Here is an 18,205-nt window from a genome sequence, read left to right as displayed (position 1 = left end):
TCGCAGCCTCACCACCCAGCTCCCCTGTGCGTGTGGGCCTGGGATGCTGGGAAAGATGCTCAAGGCCAGGAGAGGCTGAGCCCTGGAGCAGCATTCATTCACCCATTGCACCAGCCCCACAACTCAGTCTCCCCTATTCTTCTCCCCAGTATGCCTCCATCTCCACTCCTTCTGCCCTCCCCCATTCCAAAGACTCTTCCCCACCGTCCCACCCCCTCCCCCAGCTCAGCAGCCTTTCTGCTCCTTAGCCTTTCCAGGTAAGACGGGACTGCACCTGTCAATGCTCCATGCCAGCCTTCCTAAGATCTGGGTGTGGAAGGCTCTTGAGGCTGCCTGTCCTCGGGCCCTGGGCACCCCCTGCCCTGCAGAGGCCGCTCTCCAGGGTCAGTAAGTGAGGCCTTGTTCAGGGACTCTTCTCCTTTTTCCTTTGGAGAAGGAAGGAATGGAGTTGGGGTGGGGGCTTCTCCCCCACTTCCCCTCCCACCCTTCCTTCCCAGAGCTGCCTGAGGAGCTGGAGAAGTGCCCACCCCAAGTCACAGCCTGGACCTTGGTCTGGAGGCACAGAGGGTGACCTGAGTCAGTGGGGTTGTGGGGAGGAGCCCCCTTACCACTCACTCCCAGTTCCCACCCAGCGCCAGCAAGCTGCTTTTGAGATGCAAATGCGAAGCACCTCCCGCCCCCCTTCTTTTTCATTGAAATGCTTCAAGTCTCAGAAAAGAGGGAAAAATGATGTGTTTAAGACAGCAGTGTCTCACCCGCCATTGAGCCCGGTAAGGAATTGTTAAATTTTAATTAGACAATTTGACTCCTTCAAATGCCAACCTCCCAGGGGAGGACGCAGCCGGGAAACAGGTTGCCGAGCGTTCCTCACCCCTTCCTCCCAGCCCGTGCCCTGGAGTTTCGCTGGTGGATGGAATCCAAACCAGAGATCAGGATCCTCGCCCCTCTCCTCCCCGACGCCTCCAGCTCTCCTCCAGGGTCCCAGGCACCCTAGCAGACTGACCCTGTTGCCCTCCCCCTGCTGGGCTAGGGACCAGGGCGACCACTGCCTCTCCGTCCTTCCTGAGAGGAAAATATCAGGCTGAGGCATCAGCCTCGGACTGTGGAGCTTCAGAGGAGTTTTCCCTCTTCCGACAGACCTCTTAGAAGCTGTTTCTGTTTACAGGCTGGAAAGTGACCTGTAGCTCAGCCCTCCTCCCAGCCGCCCTGTCTGCCCATTTCCCACCCCTGGGCAGGGCGGGTCTGAGCCTGGTGGGCTGCTGGCCTGGGCCCTCTCAGTGGGCCAGTTCATCCCCAGGTGGCTGTCTGGGCTCATAGAGCACTTCTCAGCTTGAGAGCTAGCATATTTTCAAATTAGAGCACACATACAAAATGCTAACGGTCAGAAAGCTGGTAGTGTAATGGCAGAGGCCCTGGGGGCTGGACAAGCCCAGGTCCACAGTCCACTTGCCCTGATTGCCCCACGCAGCTCCATCCTCCTAGACATCTCCTGAGGAAGCTCTGCTTCGGAGACTCTGAAGACAGCAGGTATCACACCAGGCTGGAGTCAGACTGGCCATTAGGGAGAACTTGATGGAGAGGTCCTGCCTGCCAACGCAGGAGACATAAGAGACGCCGGTTTGATCCCTGGGTTGGGAAGATCCCCTAGAGTAGGAAACGGCAACCCACTCCAGTATTCTTGTCCAGAGAATCCCATGGACAGAGGAGGCTACAATCCATGGGGTCGCAAAGAGTCAGACACAACTGAAGTGACATAGCATGCACACACAATGGTGGGGTGCTGACCACCAGCGTGGATGATTCTGAAAGATCTTTCAGTAGGTCTTTGGCCTTCTACGAGGGGTGGGGCAGTGAGTCCTGAAGACACACGAGGCCCGGGTGAGCTCTAGCACTCTGACGGCCAGAGGCGTGCAGGCACCCACATAGATGGGGTCTCCCCTCGCTCCTGGCTCCCTCCACTTTCCCCCACACTAAGGCAGTTAAGGAAGAAGAGCCCAGGTGATGCTAGAGCACACCTGGAAGCCTTTGCTGGTGAGGCTAGGGGTCAGGGCATGGTTGCCCCACCCCACAGTTGCCCCTCTGCTGGTGAGGCTGGAGATCAGGGCATGGTTGCTACACCCTGCAGTTGCCCCTCTGCTGGTGAGGCTGGGGGTCAGGAGCAGTGGTTGCCCCACTTTGCTGCCCAGGTGAGGATGGTACTTAGGGGAAGAGGCCATGAGTGAGGCCTGGTATCTGCATGTGTCTTTGTCAGCTCGTTTGGGCTGCCTTCATAAAACACCCAGACTGGGGGGCTTCAACGAGAGAAATTACTTTTCTCATGGTTCTGGAGGCTGGGAGTCTGGGACCAGGGGGCTAGGGTAGTCAGGCTGTGCTGAGAGCTCCTTTCCTGGCTGGTAGAGGGCTGCTCCTCACTGTGTGCTCACATGGCAGGGAGAAAGAGGTCAAGCTCTCTGGTGTGTTTCCTTATAAGGGCAGCCACCCCTACCCTCAAGCTTTCTTGTTGGCTCAGAGCCTGAGAAAGAATCTTGGCAAAGACTCTGCCTGCAATGCAGGAGACCCGGGTTCAATCCCTGGGTCGGGAAGATCCCTGGAGGAGGGCTTAGCAACCCACTCCAATATTTTTGCTGGGAAATCCCATGGACAGTGGAACCTGGCAGACTACAGTCCATGGGATCGCAAAGAGTCAGACATGACTGAGCAACTAACACACACATCCCTACCCTTATGAGGACCCTTACCCCCGTGACCTTCTCATGACCAAAGGCCCCATCTCCAAATAGGATCACGCTGAGGGTTAGGACTTCATATGAGTTTTGTATGAACACAGTTCAGTCCATTGCAGCAGGCTCAGATCATCCATCCCTCTCCCAGGGGACAGAACCAGATAGTTAACCCCCCCAAGAGCTTAGAAGCGGCCATGACCATGCATGTGTTTGGAGTTCACTGAGTGACATTGATTGGGGACTGCAACCTGGAACTTTTATGCATGTGGCAGGAGCCACCTGGGAGGAAGACGGAGGTGGCATGTGGAGGCTGGTGAGCAAGTTGATCATATTCTCATAATCCCAAATCAACATGCTTGTTCTGACAAAAAAAATTTTTTTTCCATAATTTGAGATCTTACTTATCTGAGGTCTTTTAACTGTAAAAACAATTCTCCTTGGGTTATACAAAAAGCCTAACTCTTTTTTAAAAAAGAGCAAGAAATGTGGACCATCCTGGCATATCCAGGGAGCCAGCTTTGTGTGGTATTTCCCACCTATAGGACCCCCTGATCTCACCTGGCTGGTCTCACCTGGCTTCTCCAGACCCAGGGCCAGACCAGACTTACCTAGAGCTCTCCTCTCCCCCAACAGGCACAGGCTCTGACACAGATGAAGTTTGAGGGGCAGGGCAGGGGCAGGAATTGGAGGGGTGCCTCTGGAGTGAGAAAGACCACAGCCTGGCTTCTCCTTTGTTCTATCTTCTGACGGATGCCCCTGGAAGCCCTGGGCAGAAGGAAAAGAGGAAGGGCTGGGGCTGGAGCTGGAGCAGGGGGAGCCTGGGGACCAGCAGGTTTTCTTAGAAAATTCCTCCTGAGAAAATGCCAGCAGAGAAATGCCTGCAGGTCACTGTTTTATGCATTCTAAGATGCGGATCCTCTCCGACATTTTAAAGTCTCTGAAGTCATAATGCCTTTTACAATCAATGCCATCTAAGAGCTGTATTGGAGTTTGATGGCATTTCTTCTTTCCGAGTGGAGCATAAGACAACGGTGCACTTTACTTTTAATTCTGTCTTAAAACCTAGGAAATACGGCAGTCTCCAGTGAGGAGCAAGTGGCCTGGGAGAGCTGGTCCTTCCAGGCCAGCTGCTACCCGATCCCAAGGGTCTTTCAGATTTATCCGGCAACCACAGTCTGGGAATACACTTTACCTTTTCTTTCCTTCACTTCTTCCCAAGGGCTCAACTGCTGCATCTCAGAATTTTCTCCTCGTCTAGTGCCCACTTTCCAAGGATGAGCGGCCAGGTGTCACAGGAGGAGCCCAGCAGGTCCTCTGACCTTGATGGGCTGCATTTGGACAGCACCTGTCACTTCATCTCTTGGGGGTCTTAGACTTGTTGTCTGATTGCTTGTTTCTTTGGATTATTTTGCTTGGTTTGTTTTCTCAAAGGTTTGATTTTTCCATGAGGGTTTACCTGTGCTGGCCACATATGCATCACCTTACTCAATCCTCACAACAGAAACTGCTGTCCCTATTTTGTAGATGGGAAAACTGAGGCTTAGGAAAGCCAAAAAATATGGCTAAGATGCCTGAGTTAGGAGAGCTACAGTTGGTATTTAACCCAGGTGTTCTGGTCTCCAGCTCCTATGTTATAGCAGTGTCTCTCGTGCCAATAAACCCCACCTGTGGGGGTGGATTTGCTGATGTCCAGATCCCAGATCAGTCTGAGAGCCAGCTGGGCAGCCCCTATGGTTAAGAGATGTCAGCCCCGCCCCGATTAGGAAGGTTGCTGAGGACACAGAAGAAGCTGGAGCTCACTCTGAGCACTGGTTAGCAGGGTCTACAGGTAATTAGGCATGTTCCATACTTTCCCATTTTTTTCTACAATGTAATTATGTTACATTTGTATCAGCAGAAAGCTACAAGAACAATTAAGAATAAATGTTCAATTTGAAAATTAAATGCATGAGGCCTTTCCAGCCTTTGGCAAGACTTACTCTGTGGAGTAACCAGCACCAAAGGGGAGTAAGTGTAACCTCCAGCCACCACCCCTGCCCCCCATCTCACCCATCAATACTCACATTTGCCATCAAAATTGCACCCATAATGTACGTCTCAGTTGAAGTTCTTCCCTCTCCAGGAAGCCTTCTGTGAACACTCCAGCTGTGCCCACGCACACATGCTCCCTGGGGCCTGAGCATCACTGTATCCCCAGTAGATCTGCATGTTGCCCTCCTCCTCTGTCTGCCTTCTGGAGACCAGCGTGCAACACCCATGATATTCTTGGGTTGCATCTCCCCTTTGTCACTTGTTGATCTGATGGGTTACATTTCAAGTGTGGAGGGATTTTCTGCCCAGTTGGACTCACCCTTTGATTCAGTTCTGCAAACATCTGTTAAATACTTACTGTCTGCCAATCATATCATTCAGAGTCAGAAGGGAAAAGCAAGATAGTATGCTTTTTGTTTATCCCACGAATAAGATGAGGCATGAGCAAGATATGGTGTAACCCTGGAGATGCTTACACACGCACACAAATGAACCAAACAGACACATGAATGGAGAATGTTCCAGAACAGAACCATAAGGCAATGCCTTGGGAGCCCCCAGGAAGGAGGGAGATGGTCCAACCAGGAGAACTTGGAACAGATTCCAGGACAGGAGGATTCTGGGAGGGGCTTGCTTTGAAAGACATGTAGGACTAGCCAGTAGGGGCAAGGGAAAGAAGTTTTCCAGGTACTTTTCTGATTCGTAGAGTGAGGATGAGAACTACAAGCCTTAGAGGTTATTTTGAGGGTAAATGAGATAATATATCTAAAAAAGAAAAAAACTTGGCAAATGATCACATCCTTTGCAGGCAGATGAAGCTGTCATCATATGTAGGGTCAGAATCGTGCTGCAGAAATGAGAGTCTGGTTGGGCATGGAGAATGGGTGGGATGGGAGGGACAGGGGGCTGAGAGTCCCCAGCAGATGCTGCTGGCTCTGCAGAGGAAGGAACCAAAGAGGTGGGAGCAGGGCAGAGGCGCAGTCAGGATCGTGGGGGAAGGGAGTGTGTCTCTGATTTCTCAGGCCCCTGACAGTGCTCGGCACAGTGCTTTCTGCCCGGCAAGCTCGATAGATGCTGATGGAGTAAATGAACGGCGGGAGCAGCCCCTGCTGCCTGATCAATACAGACATGCAGGTCTCCTGCTGTGGCCTCCAAATGGGAAGAGGAGCCAGTGGGCTTTGCAGAGGGCAGCCTCCACATGGCACAGTGCTTCGCTCCCTTGGAACTGGAAGACTTGTTGCAAGGATGGCATTCCATGTCACTCCTCATGGAATTAGGCATTTTGTTTTCCCCTAAGAGGCTCTGGAGTGGTGGTGCTGGGTTGGACATCATCTACACTCTGCTGAGAGCTGGCAGAGCAGATGTGTTAGCGAGGTGAAGCTGGGCAGACTCTTCTCCAGGGCGCCCCTCTGACCCGTCGAGGCTGGTGTGCCCTCCTCCCTGATTTGGATATAGTACCATGTTCAGACCTATTGGAATACACTGCTGGATTTCAAACCCGTTCGGGTAGCAAAACACCCAGAAGTTGTGGAGCTTTGTATGGAATGCCTTGAAGTACTGTTCATTTAGTTCCATTGTGTGAAATAGGAACACTTTTGTTAGCAGGAGAGCCAACTGTATTATGTGTGCATTATGTTTCAATCACAACCAAAACACAGGCTGTCAAGCTCATCCATGCCTGCTGCCTCTGAGCCCCTCCGCTTTCTTTTTTCAGGAAGGAGCATCTCCAAGCCGCTCAGAGCCCAATACAGAAATCTGAAGTTATCCTCATCTCCTTCTTTCCCGACTTGCCTACCCCCACTCCCACCCCACATCTATCCAGTGATCAAATTCTATGAAATCGACAGGTTAGCTACTGACTCTGAACATGTCGCTCCATGTTCATCCCCACACCATCATTCAGAGGACCACCATCTCTTATCTGAATTACAGTCACAACATCACTTCCTGCTAATATCCCTGCTGACTGCACAGTCAGCAACTTTTCCTAAAAACAAATTCAATGGAGTCATTCCTCTGTACCTGGACTTTCAGGGACTCCAAGCTTATAAGACACATTCTGCCCCATGAAGAGCCCTCTGGTTTAATTTTCCCCAGCTTCTCCATCATGCTTTACAGTTTTAGCCAAGCAGAATTGATTGCTATTTGGGACCACATTGTGTTCCCTCTGGCTGGGACATAGCCCCTGGACTCAGTTGCCTGGCTCACTCCTCTGTCTACTTCATCTCCAATGATGCCTCCCTCAGGAAGTCTTTTCCCTCTGAGATGAGATGCCCATTTCTCAGGGCTCTCAGTGCACAAAGGCACTCATAAGCTCTTCCTGGAGTCCCTGCAGCCTCCCAGCTGGTGACCTGCCTCTCCACTTAACAGCACCCTTCTATTCTCTGCACGGCAGTCAGCCTCTTCTCTCTGAAAGGCAAATCTCATCATGTGGCTCCTGCTGCCCTTGAGGTCAAGTCTAAACTCCTGGAGTGATTTATAAAACCTTCTAGGATCAAGCCCATTGCGGCCTCCAGTTCAACTCACTCTAAACTCTGCGCTCCAGCTGCCCTGGATCCCCTTCTATCCCTCTCACATGGCACCCACTCTCCAGCTCCATCATTTGCTTACCTGCTTCCTATGTCTGGACCCTTCCCCTGGCTCCCAACTGTTTACCTGGCGACACCCTGCAGGTGTTTGTTGAACATCACTTCCTCAGGAAAGCCTTTGAATCCCTAAACTAGGTTGTGTCTCTCTCCTCATTCCATTTCCTAACGCCTACCACTCAGACATTTAATTGCTTGGTTAATTGGCTATTGTTCCTTGTATATTTTTTTCCTGCCTGTTTCTGGCATTATACAGAACAATGTTCAATAAGCAATTACAGAATCAAGAGGGAATGAATGCATATTTCTGTTCTTACCACTAGAAGCTAGATCTCCTCACGGATTTGTGTGGGGCATGGGATGTGCTTAATTGTTTGTTGAATAAGTGGGTGAATAAATGATCAGCTCTTTTCAAGCTCATTGATTTTATTGTACTTTGAAAAATGGTACTTTCTCATTTGTTTTACCATCAGCAAGAACCTGCTAGCAGAAGAGTGGCAGTAGGCTGCAATATTTCAAGAAAATTTTGGGATGCAAACTTAAAATCCTGAGGCTGGAGAATTCTCTTGTAACCTCCAGTGGTGGGCGTTAGCCCCGAGCCTCCCATGGGTAACAGCATGCTTTGGGAGGTCCTCCTGCTCACTCCCTGTGTCCGTTTCTCCTGGCCAGAGCCTGGCCACCCAGTGGCCCCGCTGCCCCCATGGATCCGCTGAACCTGTCCTGGTATGATGATGATCCAGAGAGCCGGAACTGGAGCCGGCCCTTCAATGGGTCCGAAGGGAAGGCTGACAGGCCCCCCTACAACTACTATGCCATGCTGCTCACCCTGCTCATCTTCGTCATCGTCTTTGGCAACGTGCTGGTGTGCATGGCTGTGTCCCGTGAGAAGGCGCTGCAGACCACCACCAACTACCTGATCGTCAGCCTCGCTGTGGCTGACCTCCTGGTGGCCACGCTGGTCATGCCCTGGGTGGTCTACCTGGAGGTAGGTCTGGGCCCCCGCAGTGCTCTGGCACCTCCCCTGGAGACGCTCCTCACTGGTTCCCATCCGGTGAGGAGTCCAGGCTCCTCGCTGGTACCCCTCAAGAGTATGGCTTCTCAGGAAGGCCCTCTCTCCACTCTGGGCTCAGTCTCACAAAAATGGGTGGATTGTCTCCTTAACAGCCCTGACTACAGGTTATAAGGTGCTTACTAAGTAAATGCCAGGGGCTTCCCAGGTGGTGCTAAGGGTAAACAACCTGCCTGCCAGTGCAGAAGATGTAAGCGATGCGGGTTCGATCCTTGGGTCGGGAAGATCCCCTGGAGAAGGAAATGGCACCCCACTCCTGTATTCTTGCCTGGAGAATCCCATGCACAGAGGAGCCTGGCGGGCTGCGGTCCATGGGGTTGCACAGAGTTGGACATAACCGAAGCATGCACATGCTAAGTGTCAGGCCTTGTGTTAGTCCTTCAAAGAAGCATCTTTGAAGCATCTTCCCACTGAGTCCTCACGGCATCTTCTAGATGGTGAGCTGGATGGTCAGAGAAGTTAGGTGACTTCTCCAGCCTCACACGGTGACTGGAGCCGGGGCCCCAGAGTTAGTTCATTAGGTCACGTGGAGAATGGGAGTCATTGACGAGGATCCCTGAGGACGGCAGAGGCTTGTGCTCCCAGGCCTGATGTCTTCACCCCTCTCCCCGACTTCAGAACGGGGGCTGTGGCTCCACACTCTCCTCTCTGCCTCCCCACCCCACCGTGTGTCCCAGACCTCGAGGTTGAGGTATCTGTCAACTGCACTCCAGCTCCTTTCTTCAGGAAGGACCACGCAGTGACCCACTGCTAGGCTGGGGACAGAGCCCACCCAGCCTGAAGCCCCCACTGTGGGCCAGGAGCTACCAGGCTATTTACAGACCCACTCTTAGCAAATACTCCTGCTGCTCCTGAGTTGATACCATTCTTCGCACTTTAAGGAAGGGGAAACAGAAGCTGTGAGAAGTTGCCTGTCTGTATCCAGATCACTCAGCAAAGGGAGAAACCTCTGGGATTCCCAAAGTAGGGCCCCGCATCCAGGAGGACACACTCTAGAAGTGACAGGTAGATGAAGGGGGACTAGGGGCCTGGGGTGGGCACAGGCTGGGTGCCCTTTTCTCTTCTCAGGGTTCTGGGGTGCTGTCTGGCTACATGGGAAACTGGGCATGTATTCAGACACCAAGGTCACTAAGATCTCTGTGTTGTGACCTTCCTGCCCTGGATGTGAGGGGAAATTACCTGTGCTATAGAGGCAAGCCCCTGCCTGGGAGGAAAGGCTTCCACCTTGCAAAGAAAACAAGAAACTGTTGTTGGTTGAGGTTGAGCAGAGGAGACATCAGGAGAAGAAGCAGAGGCAGGGAGGGGAGCTTGGTCCCTCTGTCTCCATGTACCCAGGGCCTCCTGTTGTCACAACCACAGGGAGCTCTGGGCCAGCACTCCCCTGGTTTCCTCTGGCATGACCCAGACAGGTTGTAGCTTTCAAAGTGACCGGAATGTTAAGAGAGAACCAGCAAGAAACAAACAATAGAAAGCTAAAAACACACAGGTACCAGGGGCCAGGCATCCGGTTCCTCCATGATGGCACGTTCACGGGGACCCCGAGCCTCGGTCGGGCCGACGTCCTTTCTGAGGGCCTCCCCCTCCGGAACGCCTGTTTCTTGGGGCTATTCCCCTCCTGCTCCCTTGTAAAGTGGGTTCCCAGGCCACAGACAAGTAGGAAAAAAAAATGATGGGTGTCTGGCCAAGCAAGCGACTTCTCTGTGCTTGGTCTTCTCATCTACAGAATGGAAATCATCACAGAACTTACATCGTAAGCGTTGTTTGAGAATCACATGGGTTAATATATGAAGAGTGGTTAGAATGGCAGCAGGCACATAGTAAGCAGCGTGTGAGAGTAGCCATGCAATGGTGATGAAGACGAAGGTGACAGTAGATCATTATCCACCTCCACCCTCCCCGTATCCAGGCAAAGAGATGCCCTCTTCCAGAGGAATGCTCTACCCAGGGCTCTGGGTGTGGGTTCTGGGGCTTTCAGACCCACCACCCCTACCTAGACCCTCTAAGGCAGGACCCAATGTGTTTGTTAGGGCACCTAGGAATCTTTAAGTCCTTCACATGGATATTTTAAACATTATCTGTTCACATTATTTTAAAGGTGAAGTTCAGTCTTTCAGGGGAGAGAGGAGAGTGGTAGTTCAGACAGCAGTGCTCAAACTCTTCCATCAAAACAAGAGCTGGACAGTGGGCCTTGCTTGCATGACATCATCTCAGCTACTTATTGTCCCTAGAGAGTGTGGAGTCTCACCCTATGCCAATATCCTGTTAAAGCATCCTCTCAGCCTATACTGTGTTCTCTCCAGGAGATGCCCTGGTTGTCCAGAATTTTCCATCCGGTTCCATTTCCACGGATGTTAAATCCTCTGATAACATCAGCCGGCACCCGGCTAGGTGGGACTGGGTGTGCATCCTTTATTCTGCTCAGAATAAGGAAAGCACGCTGGTTTTGGGGTGAGAGGACCCAGTTCCGGTCTTGACCCTACCACCTTGCATCTGGAGAAGCTGAGAGAAGAGAGCCAGTTGCCAGCCCGTGCTGTTTTGGCCTCACAGTCCTTTGAAGGGAGGGTTTGCTGGGTGCATTTTCCAGAAGCGCAGATGTAACAGACTCAGATCACAGTCACTGACTTAGTCAACAGCCACGAGCATCCTTGGGGCTGGGGTCTGAGGCCCCAGCAGGGCCATTACAGTGGAGTCTGATGGAGATGACAAAGCCCGTTCTGCAGATCCCAGCCTCATGTAAGCAAGGATGTTGATGAACGTTGTCAAAGGTTCCGAGGAAACAGCCCTGGAGTGGGGCTAGCAGTTATAATCGCTGCTTTCCCACTTTACGCTTATCTAGTGCTTGTGCTTAGTCAGCCGTGTCTGACTCTGTGACCACACGGACTGTAGCCCACTAAGCTCCTCTATCCATGGAATTTTCCAGGCAAGAATACTATAGCAGTGGGTTGCCATTTCCTCCTCCAGGGGATCTTCCTGCTCCAGGAATCAAACCCATGTCTCTTGCCTCTCCTGCACTGGTAGGCAGATATTTTACCACTGACGCCACCTGGAAAGCCCTGTTTATCTAAGGACTTTTTACGTAATTGTCTCCTCTTCTGACAAACTAGATGGTCCCTTCCAAGGCAGCTCGGGAGAGAGCATAGGATGTGCTGCCCCCAAAACTCGCTTCAAATCCCAGCCCTGCTGCACATGATCTGGGTGTACTCCAGAGCTTCACCCCTCATCCAGGAGTGGGCATAAGCAGCACCCTCTTGTATGAGCTTTCAGTTCAGTTCAGTTCAGTTGCTCAGTCGTGTCCAACTCCATGAGCTTTAAGTTACAATAAATGAGGTAAAGTGCTCGTGGCAGATGTTCTATAAACAGTGGCTACTGACACACTTTCTTGAGCCTTTGATTCAGAAGCCCCAACCTGCGTTCTAGAGCAGCTGTTCCTGGGACCTTGCAGGAAGCCCCCCTCCCACTTCTTCTGTGCTCCAGGAAACCCTTTAGGGACAGGGGTTGAGAGCTCCCTAAAGACTTTGTCAGGATTGTTCACCGCTGTGCCCCAGAGCCTAGGACAGAGCTGGACACATAATAAGATGCTCAGTATGTGTCTATTAGAAGTAAGGAAGGCAGGGAAGAGGGAAGGAAGCGAGGAGGATGGAGGAGACGACCCTGATATCTCAGACCTAGGTTGCCAGGTGGGTGAGAGCAGCTTGGAAATACTGGTCCTACCCTAGGAGGATGTCAAGGTGGGGCACAGAGCCAGGTGTGCCTGGGACTCTCCCAGGGGTGCCTTAAAGGTAGACTCTGTTGATGCCAGGGAAGCCCCTCCTATCCCACGCCCCCTACCCTGGCCGCATGGCTGCCTGGCCAGCGCTTAGATACCCTTGCCCCACGTGAGCCCCAGAGACGGCAGTGCCACACAAGAAGCTTCCTGTCTTCCAGGAAAAGCTACAGTTTCCTCCATGCACTGCCCATCACTGTCCTTATGCCAGCAATTGGCTTTATGCCTGTGAGCAGCTAAGAAGGCAGCACTGAGAATGAGCTTTGTAACTAGCCCTGCTGTGCCGCACAGAGTGGCTACTGCTCTGCTCCCATCACCAGGATGGGCTTTCCTGCTCCTCTTTCTCCAATAGGTAGTGACCCAAGTTTTATCTCCCTGTCTTGACTCTTGTCCCCAGGGATGGGGCTGCTCCAAGCTTCCACAGCTGCCAGGGTAGCCTGCTAAGAGAGTGTGTGTGTCTGTATGTGTAAAGGGGAGTTGTGGGGTGGGGGTGTGCATGTGGGGTATGCGTGTGTATGTCAGGGGAAAGAAGGGTATGAAATGCTTGTGTCATAAGCTGGCCTCATGGTTCTGCACTGAACCAGGGATGATTTATTACACATCTCCAGCCCATTCTGTTCTTCCTAAAGCTTCCCCCTCTTTCATTCTCCAAGTGCAGCAAGGAGTAGAAATGTCTTCACTGTTTCATAATCACCATTGCTCTTCACAGACACTTACTGAGTCCCAGCTCTGTGTCATACCCCATGCTGGGCACTGAAGGAGCAGCCCAGTCCGCCACCCCAAGATACCTGGGCCAGGGCGAGTCCAGAAACTGAGCTGAAAGGCCTTGGGCAAGTCCCCACCCTTTTCTGGGGCAGTTTCCCTATTGGTAACATGAGAGTCGTAAGGTATTCACACAAAGGTTTTACAGATGAAGGTTCAAAGCTGAAGCACTTGTACAATTTCATCATCTTTCTTCTCCCAAATGTCTTGGCACAGAGTGAGTGGCCTTACGTGTCTAGGAGGAGAGGTGAGCCGGGCAAGGACCTCACTGACCCACGAGCACAACTCCCATGGCTGCCCCTTTTCTCCCCAGGCTGGAGACCCATCACTGAGACCCATCAGACCGCAGCTGAGCCCATCACCCCAGGAGACCGAGCTCTGGTGCATGGGCCAGTATCCTGGGCTGTCCACCCATTATGTTACTTTGTCTCCAGGTGGTGGGCGAGTGGAAATTCAGCAGGATTCACTGTGACATCTTTGTCACCCTGGATGTCATGATGTGCACAGCCAGCATCCTGAACCTGTGTGCTATCAGCATCGACAGGTGAGCCCAGCCAGGGCGGGAGAGGCGACCCAGACCATCCACCTTGTGGGCTGCCCTGCCTCTCCTGCAGGGTCAGGCTCTATCCATGATGCTGTGCGGCTGGCTGTGTGCCTGAGTCCACGTGTTTGTATGCATGTGTGTGTGCATATGTGTCTGGCTGGGAGAGGACAGACCCCATAAAGGGAGGTGTCTGTGGACAATAATGTGACCAAGCACCCCTGGACAGAGATCAGCATAGAAGAGAACGCGCTTGACATGACTGCAGGAGGCCCTATCTCTTCTTACTTACATGACCTTGGGCAGATTGTGGATGTTCTTAGAACCCGAGTTTCATTGTCTAGAAACCAAGATGATGACACCTGCCCATGTGTGACTCTACTGTCAGTTGAGTGTTTTCTGTCCCGCATAGGGCACCTTGCCAAGGGGGACTCAGGCTCAGCTCACTTTGCTAAGTTCCACATTTGGAGCCTTTTACTAAATTGCACACACAAGTCATATGGGCTTCCAGAAGCCCTGGCTCTCTGCCCTTAACAGAATTCTTGGAAGATGAATGGAGCTGATGTCTGAGACGTGCTGAGCAGAACCGTGTGTGGCATCATAAACAATTACCGTTGTTATTCTTTTCTGCTGAATGAGACCTAATCCTTGCTTTACGGGGCCCAGGTAGCAATCCATCAATAAACACGTCTGCCCTCCCTGGGCCCAGCTCAGGTGCAGCAGGTCCAGTTTCAAAGATGCAAAGACCCAGGCCATGGCCCCTCACGCAACCTAAAATCCAAGCAGGCAGATTGGAGTGGCAGACACAGCCTAGGATTGAATGGTAGCCTGTCAGTCAGTAAGCACTTGATGAGCGTCACCAACTTCCTTGCTAAGTACGGGACAGGAAAGGGTTGATTTAGGGTAAACAGGAGGGGGACCAATTTTCCATGATCCCGAAGTGGGGTGTCTCTGTGGAGTGAGGAGTCCCTGGGCCTGCGCCCCAGACTCAGGGGCCACCCCCGCGCCCTTGCAGGTACACAGCCGTGGCCATGCCCATGCTCTACAACACACGTTACAGCTCCAAGCGCCGAGTCACGGTCATGATCGCCATCGTCTGGGTCCTGTCCTTTACCATCTCCTGCCCGATGCTCTTCGGACTCAACAACACAGGTGAGTCCTGCCTCTGTCCTCCTGGGGCTCAGCTGGCCCCTGAGGGAGCTGAACCCTGGCGTGGACATGGGTGGTGGCCCACCAAGAGCCTGTTCACCACCTTAGACTGAAGCCAGGCTGAGTCTCCTGGGTCAGGGTGACTCCGGTCTCCTGGATTGTTCCTGGTAAGGTCAGAGAGGAAAAATGGCTTGGAGCACAATGGTGTTGGGTGAGGAATGGGGATAATGTTTCAGGAGGATGCCTGGAGATTTTCAACTTTATTAAATTGGAGCCAACCAGACAGCCTGGCAGACTGCATGTCTGTGCCTGTCTGTGTGTGTGCACCCAGGGTGGGAGGCTGCTGGGCCTCCATCACCCCTGATAATGAAGCTTCAGCCCCAAGGACTGGCCAAACTCAGGCCAGACCTGAGCCACCTGGAGCAGAAAAGGTAGAAAAAAATAAGAGGCTAGCCCATCGTGACCGGGTCCTGTGTGAGGCAGTCAGGAGCATCTCAGAGAAGGCACAGCCGCCATGTGGGAGCCTCTGGGGGCTCATAATGCCTCACATAATGCCTTGCACATAATGCCAGCGTGCCTTTGGAGACCATTACTGGACAGGACACAGGAAGACTCAAAAGCATGTGGTTAAAAATCTAAGAGTCATGGGAATTTCAAGAAGCAGGAATGGGGCTATACATGGTTGAATTAATCTGGAAAGGCCCTGGGAGACAGCACAGTCATCTGCTAGATCTGACAGGGAACGTGGAAAGCCAGTGGAACACAGGTTGAGTTCAGCAAAGAGGACCAAGTGGTCTTGTTCCTAAAATTAAAAGGTGTCAGATCTCCCCCCGCAACACACAGGAAAAGCTAAAATAAGCAGCTACCTTTTAAAAACTGTTTTCTTCCATTATTTTTTCCAAAAAAAACGTGGCTCCACTTGTGGGCTCACGGATGACAAAACCGATGACGAAGCAACGAGGGCTTATTAATGGAAACACTTGGAAGCAGCTTTTTGTTCATGGTTGTTTTTAATACTCTGATTTGCGTGTTTACATCTAAGGCTTCCAGGCCACCTTAGGCATCGAGCCGTACTCTCTGTAAACATTGCTCCTTGGTGGCAGGCAGGCACTGTGGCCCCAGGTGGGGGGGCCTCGCTGACGCGCCCACCCCCGGGGCTTTCCTTCTTCCCTCCCCAGACCAGAACGAGTGCATCATCGCCAACCCCGCCTTCGTGGTCTACTCCTCCATCGTCTCCTTCTACGTGCCCTTCATCGTCACCCTGCTGGTCTACATCAAGATCTACATCGTCCTCCGCAGGCGGCGCAAGCGCGTCAACACCAAGCGCAGCAGCCGGGCTTTCCGGGCCAACCTGAAGGCCCCGCTCAAGGTCCCGAGACCCCCCACCCCAATGTCTCTGCCTCACCGTGACCCGGGGGGCGGGGTGGGCTGGGGTCCAGGCTAAAGGAGCCAGGAGGAGGGCAGATTTCAGAGCTGGGACCTTAGTGGGCAACTTGAGTCTCCAGGATGGGTAGGTGGGGAGGGGGTGGAGACCACCTGGGAGGAAACCTTTGTCTGAGCGCAGCAGTTCTTGCACCCGGCTTGCTCCTCTCCTTTGCTTTCCTTCCTCTTCCTTCGCTCACTCTAGCCTTCCATCTCCCTTTCCGTCCCTCTGACACCTTCATCCCATTTTATTTCTTTTCTGTGATCCATCCTCTTCTGCTCAGTTCTCCTTCTGCTCACCTGCTCTCACCTGCTTCCCTCCTTTGCCCCCTTTGCATTTCCATCCTTGTATCTTGTGACTTCTTCCTCCCCTCCATCCCCACTCAACCCTTCCAGAGGAAGATGGTATGTGGGCACAGAAGGAATAAGAGCTTGGGGCTTAGACACATCATGTTCAAATCCTGGCACTGCTGCTTTTTTGCTGAGTGTCCTTGGGCAAGTTGCTTAACCTCTCTGAGCCTCTGTCTTCTCATCTGTTAAGCGTGAATAAGAACACTGATCTCACAGGGTGGTCTTGAGGATTCAGCGTGAGAGGGACTGGGCATGCCCGATAGGGTGCCAGATCCTTAGCAGGTGCCACTTAGAAGTCAGAGTCCTGTTGTCCCTCCTCCTGCCCACCTCATCATGTCACAGTACCGACCTTCAACCTTGCCTCAGTTGCCTGCTCAGGCCCCACCCTCCTAATCTCTGCCTTTCTCTGAGCTCCCGTGCCCAGCCTGACTACCCTGCATTGGGTTTCTGTCCCCACCCCCCTCCCCATCATGACCCATGTGCTGGCTCACTCCACAGGGCAACTGTACTCACCCCGAGGACATGAAACTCTGCACCGTTATCATGAAGTCTAATGGGAGTTTCCCAGTGAACAGGCGGAGAGTGGTAAGTGTTCAGGTCAGGGACCCAGAGCCCTGTCTGTCTACCTCCAGGGAAACGATCCGCCGTAATTCTCAGAGACCTCACCAACTGGTCCGAGGGATGAGCCCCTCCCAGGACCCCCACTTTGCCTCAGCTGAGGCCAAGCTCACCACACACACTCATAAGTAGGCGTGGAGCAGGACAGCTCAATTAATTCTTCAGGGCACAAAGAATTACCCTTAGTGTAAGGAGGTGGATGGGAGAAAGCACTTGGCCACATAACAATAATATTAATGGCTATGACCATTAATAGAACATCTACCATCTTTCTATTTTCTCATCAAATCCTCACAGCGACCCTGAGAGGTAAGTCTTATTGATTTTATGGATCTTCATTTTACAGAAGAGGAAACAGAGGCTCAGAGAGGTTAGGTAACTCACCCAAGGCTAAACAGTTAGCGAGAGAATGAATAGCTGAGCCCAGACCTAAATGACTCTCTGAAACCCATGCCCATGTTCTTTTTATTTGCACATACCGCCTGACAGACAGGCAGGTTTGGGGGCTGGAAGCTGGGAGCTTGTGGCAGGAGGGAGAGAGCAGAGCACTCAGGGCTCACAGTGAAGTGCAGCCTGTAATTAGAGCCCAGAAACCCACAATCCCAGCAGATCCCAGGCTTTGCCCAGGGATAGTAGCACCGGGGTCCAAGCAGCAGATGTCCCTTCCCCCAGCATGAGCAGAGGATGGGGGCCAGGGAACACACGGAGAACTGTACACTGAGTCCAGGTCAGGTGTCTTCAGCAAGCAGGGCCCCCACTTGTCATCTGAGCAGTTGACGTTCACCAGCAAAGGCAGGACTCCACGGAACCACTTGAGGGCAAGGATCAGGGCACAGTGAGGCTGCATTTCAGAAGCTCAGACTGAGACCCCAAAGCCTGGAATAAGGGGGCATGGGGAAGGACCTGGGGAGCCGTGAAGACCTGAGGTCAGGGCCCTCCAGATCAGCCCAGCAGGGAAGATGTGGGGATAGAGGGGTTTGCCCTTCGGCACCTCCAGCAGTCTAGCAGAAGTGGAGCTCACCTGTGAGTGCTGGTGCAAGTGCCTCAGGTCAGCCGGGGCAAGAAGAACAGGGTGCCCTCTCTGTGGTTAGAACATGAGCTCCTGGAGAGGCAGGCACTAAATGTCAATCACTAACTTACTCTAAGCATCCAGCTTGGCTCCTGGCACTCAGCTTGGCACTCAGCAAGTGT

General features: G+C 52.6%; 1 protein-coding gene across 1 annotated transcript in view; it reads left to right on the top strand.

Annotated features, from left to right (window-relative positions):
* Positions 1-18,205, top strand: part of DRD2 (dopamine receptor D2) — a 70,820-nt gene that overhangs the window by 49,825 nt on the left and 2,790 nt on the right. Inside the window, exons 2-6 of the mRNA XM_086339272.1 lie at positions 8,009-8,324; positions 13,368-13,477; positions 14,490-14,626; positions 15,802-15,992; positions 16,895-16,981. Coding sequence (XP_086195398.1) covers positions 8,040-8,324; positions 13,368-13,477; positions 14,490-14,626; positions 15,802-15,992; positions 16,895-16,981 — 810 coding nt within the window. The 5' untranslated portion in view covers positions 8,009-8,039. The remainder of the gene's footprint in view (positions 1-8,008; positions 8,325-13,367; positions 13,478-14,489; positions 14,627-15,801; positions 15,993-16,894; positions 16,982-18,205) is intronic.

Source organism: Bos grunniens, chromosome 15 (assembly GCF_055505025.1).
Source record: "Bos grunniens cultivar Pamir isolate PY7600 chromosome 15, Bosgru_T2T1.0, whole genome shotgun sequence".
Taxonomy (NCBI): domain Eukaryota; kingdom Metazoa; phylum Chordata; class Mammalia; order Artiodactyla; family Bovidae; genus Bos; species Bos grunniens.
Note: the sequence above shows the minus strand (reverse complement) of the source record. Positions and strands in the feature narration are given on the sequence as shown.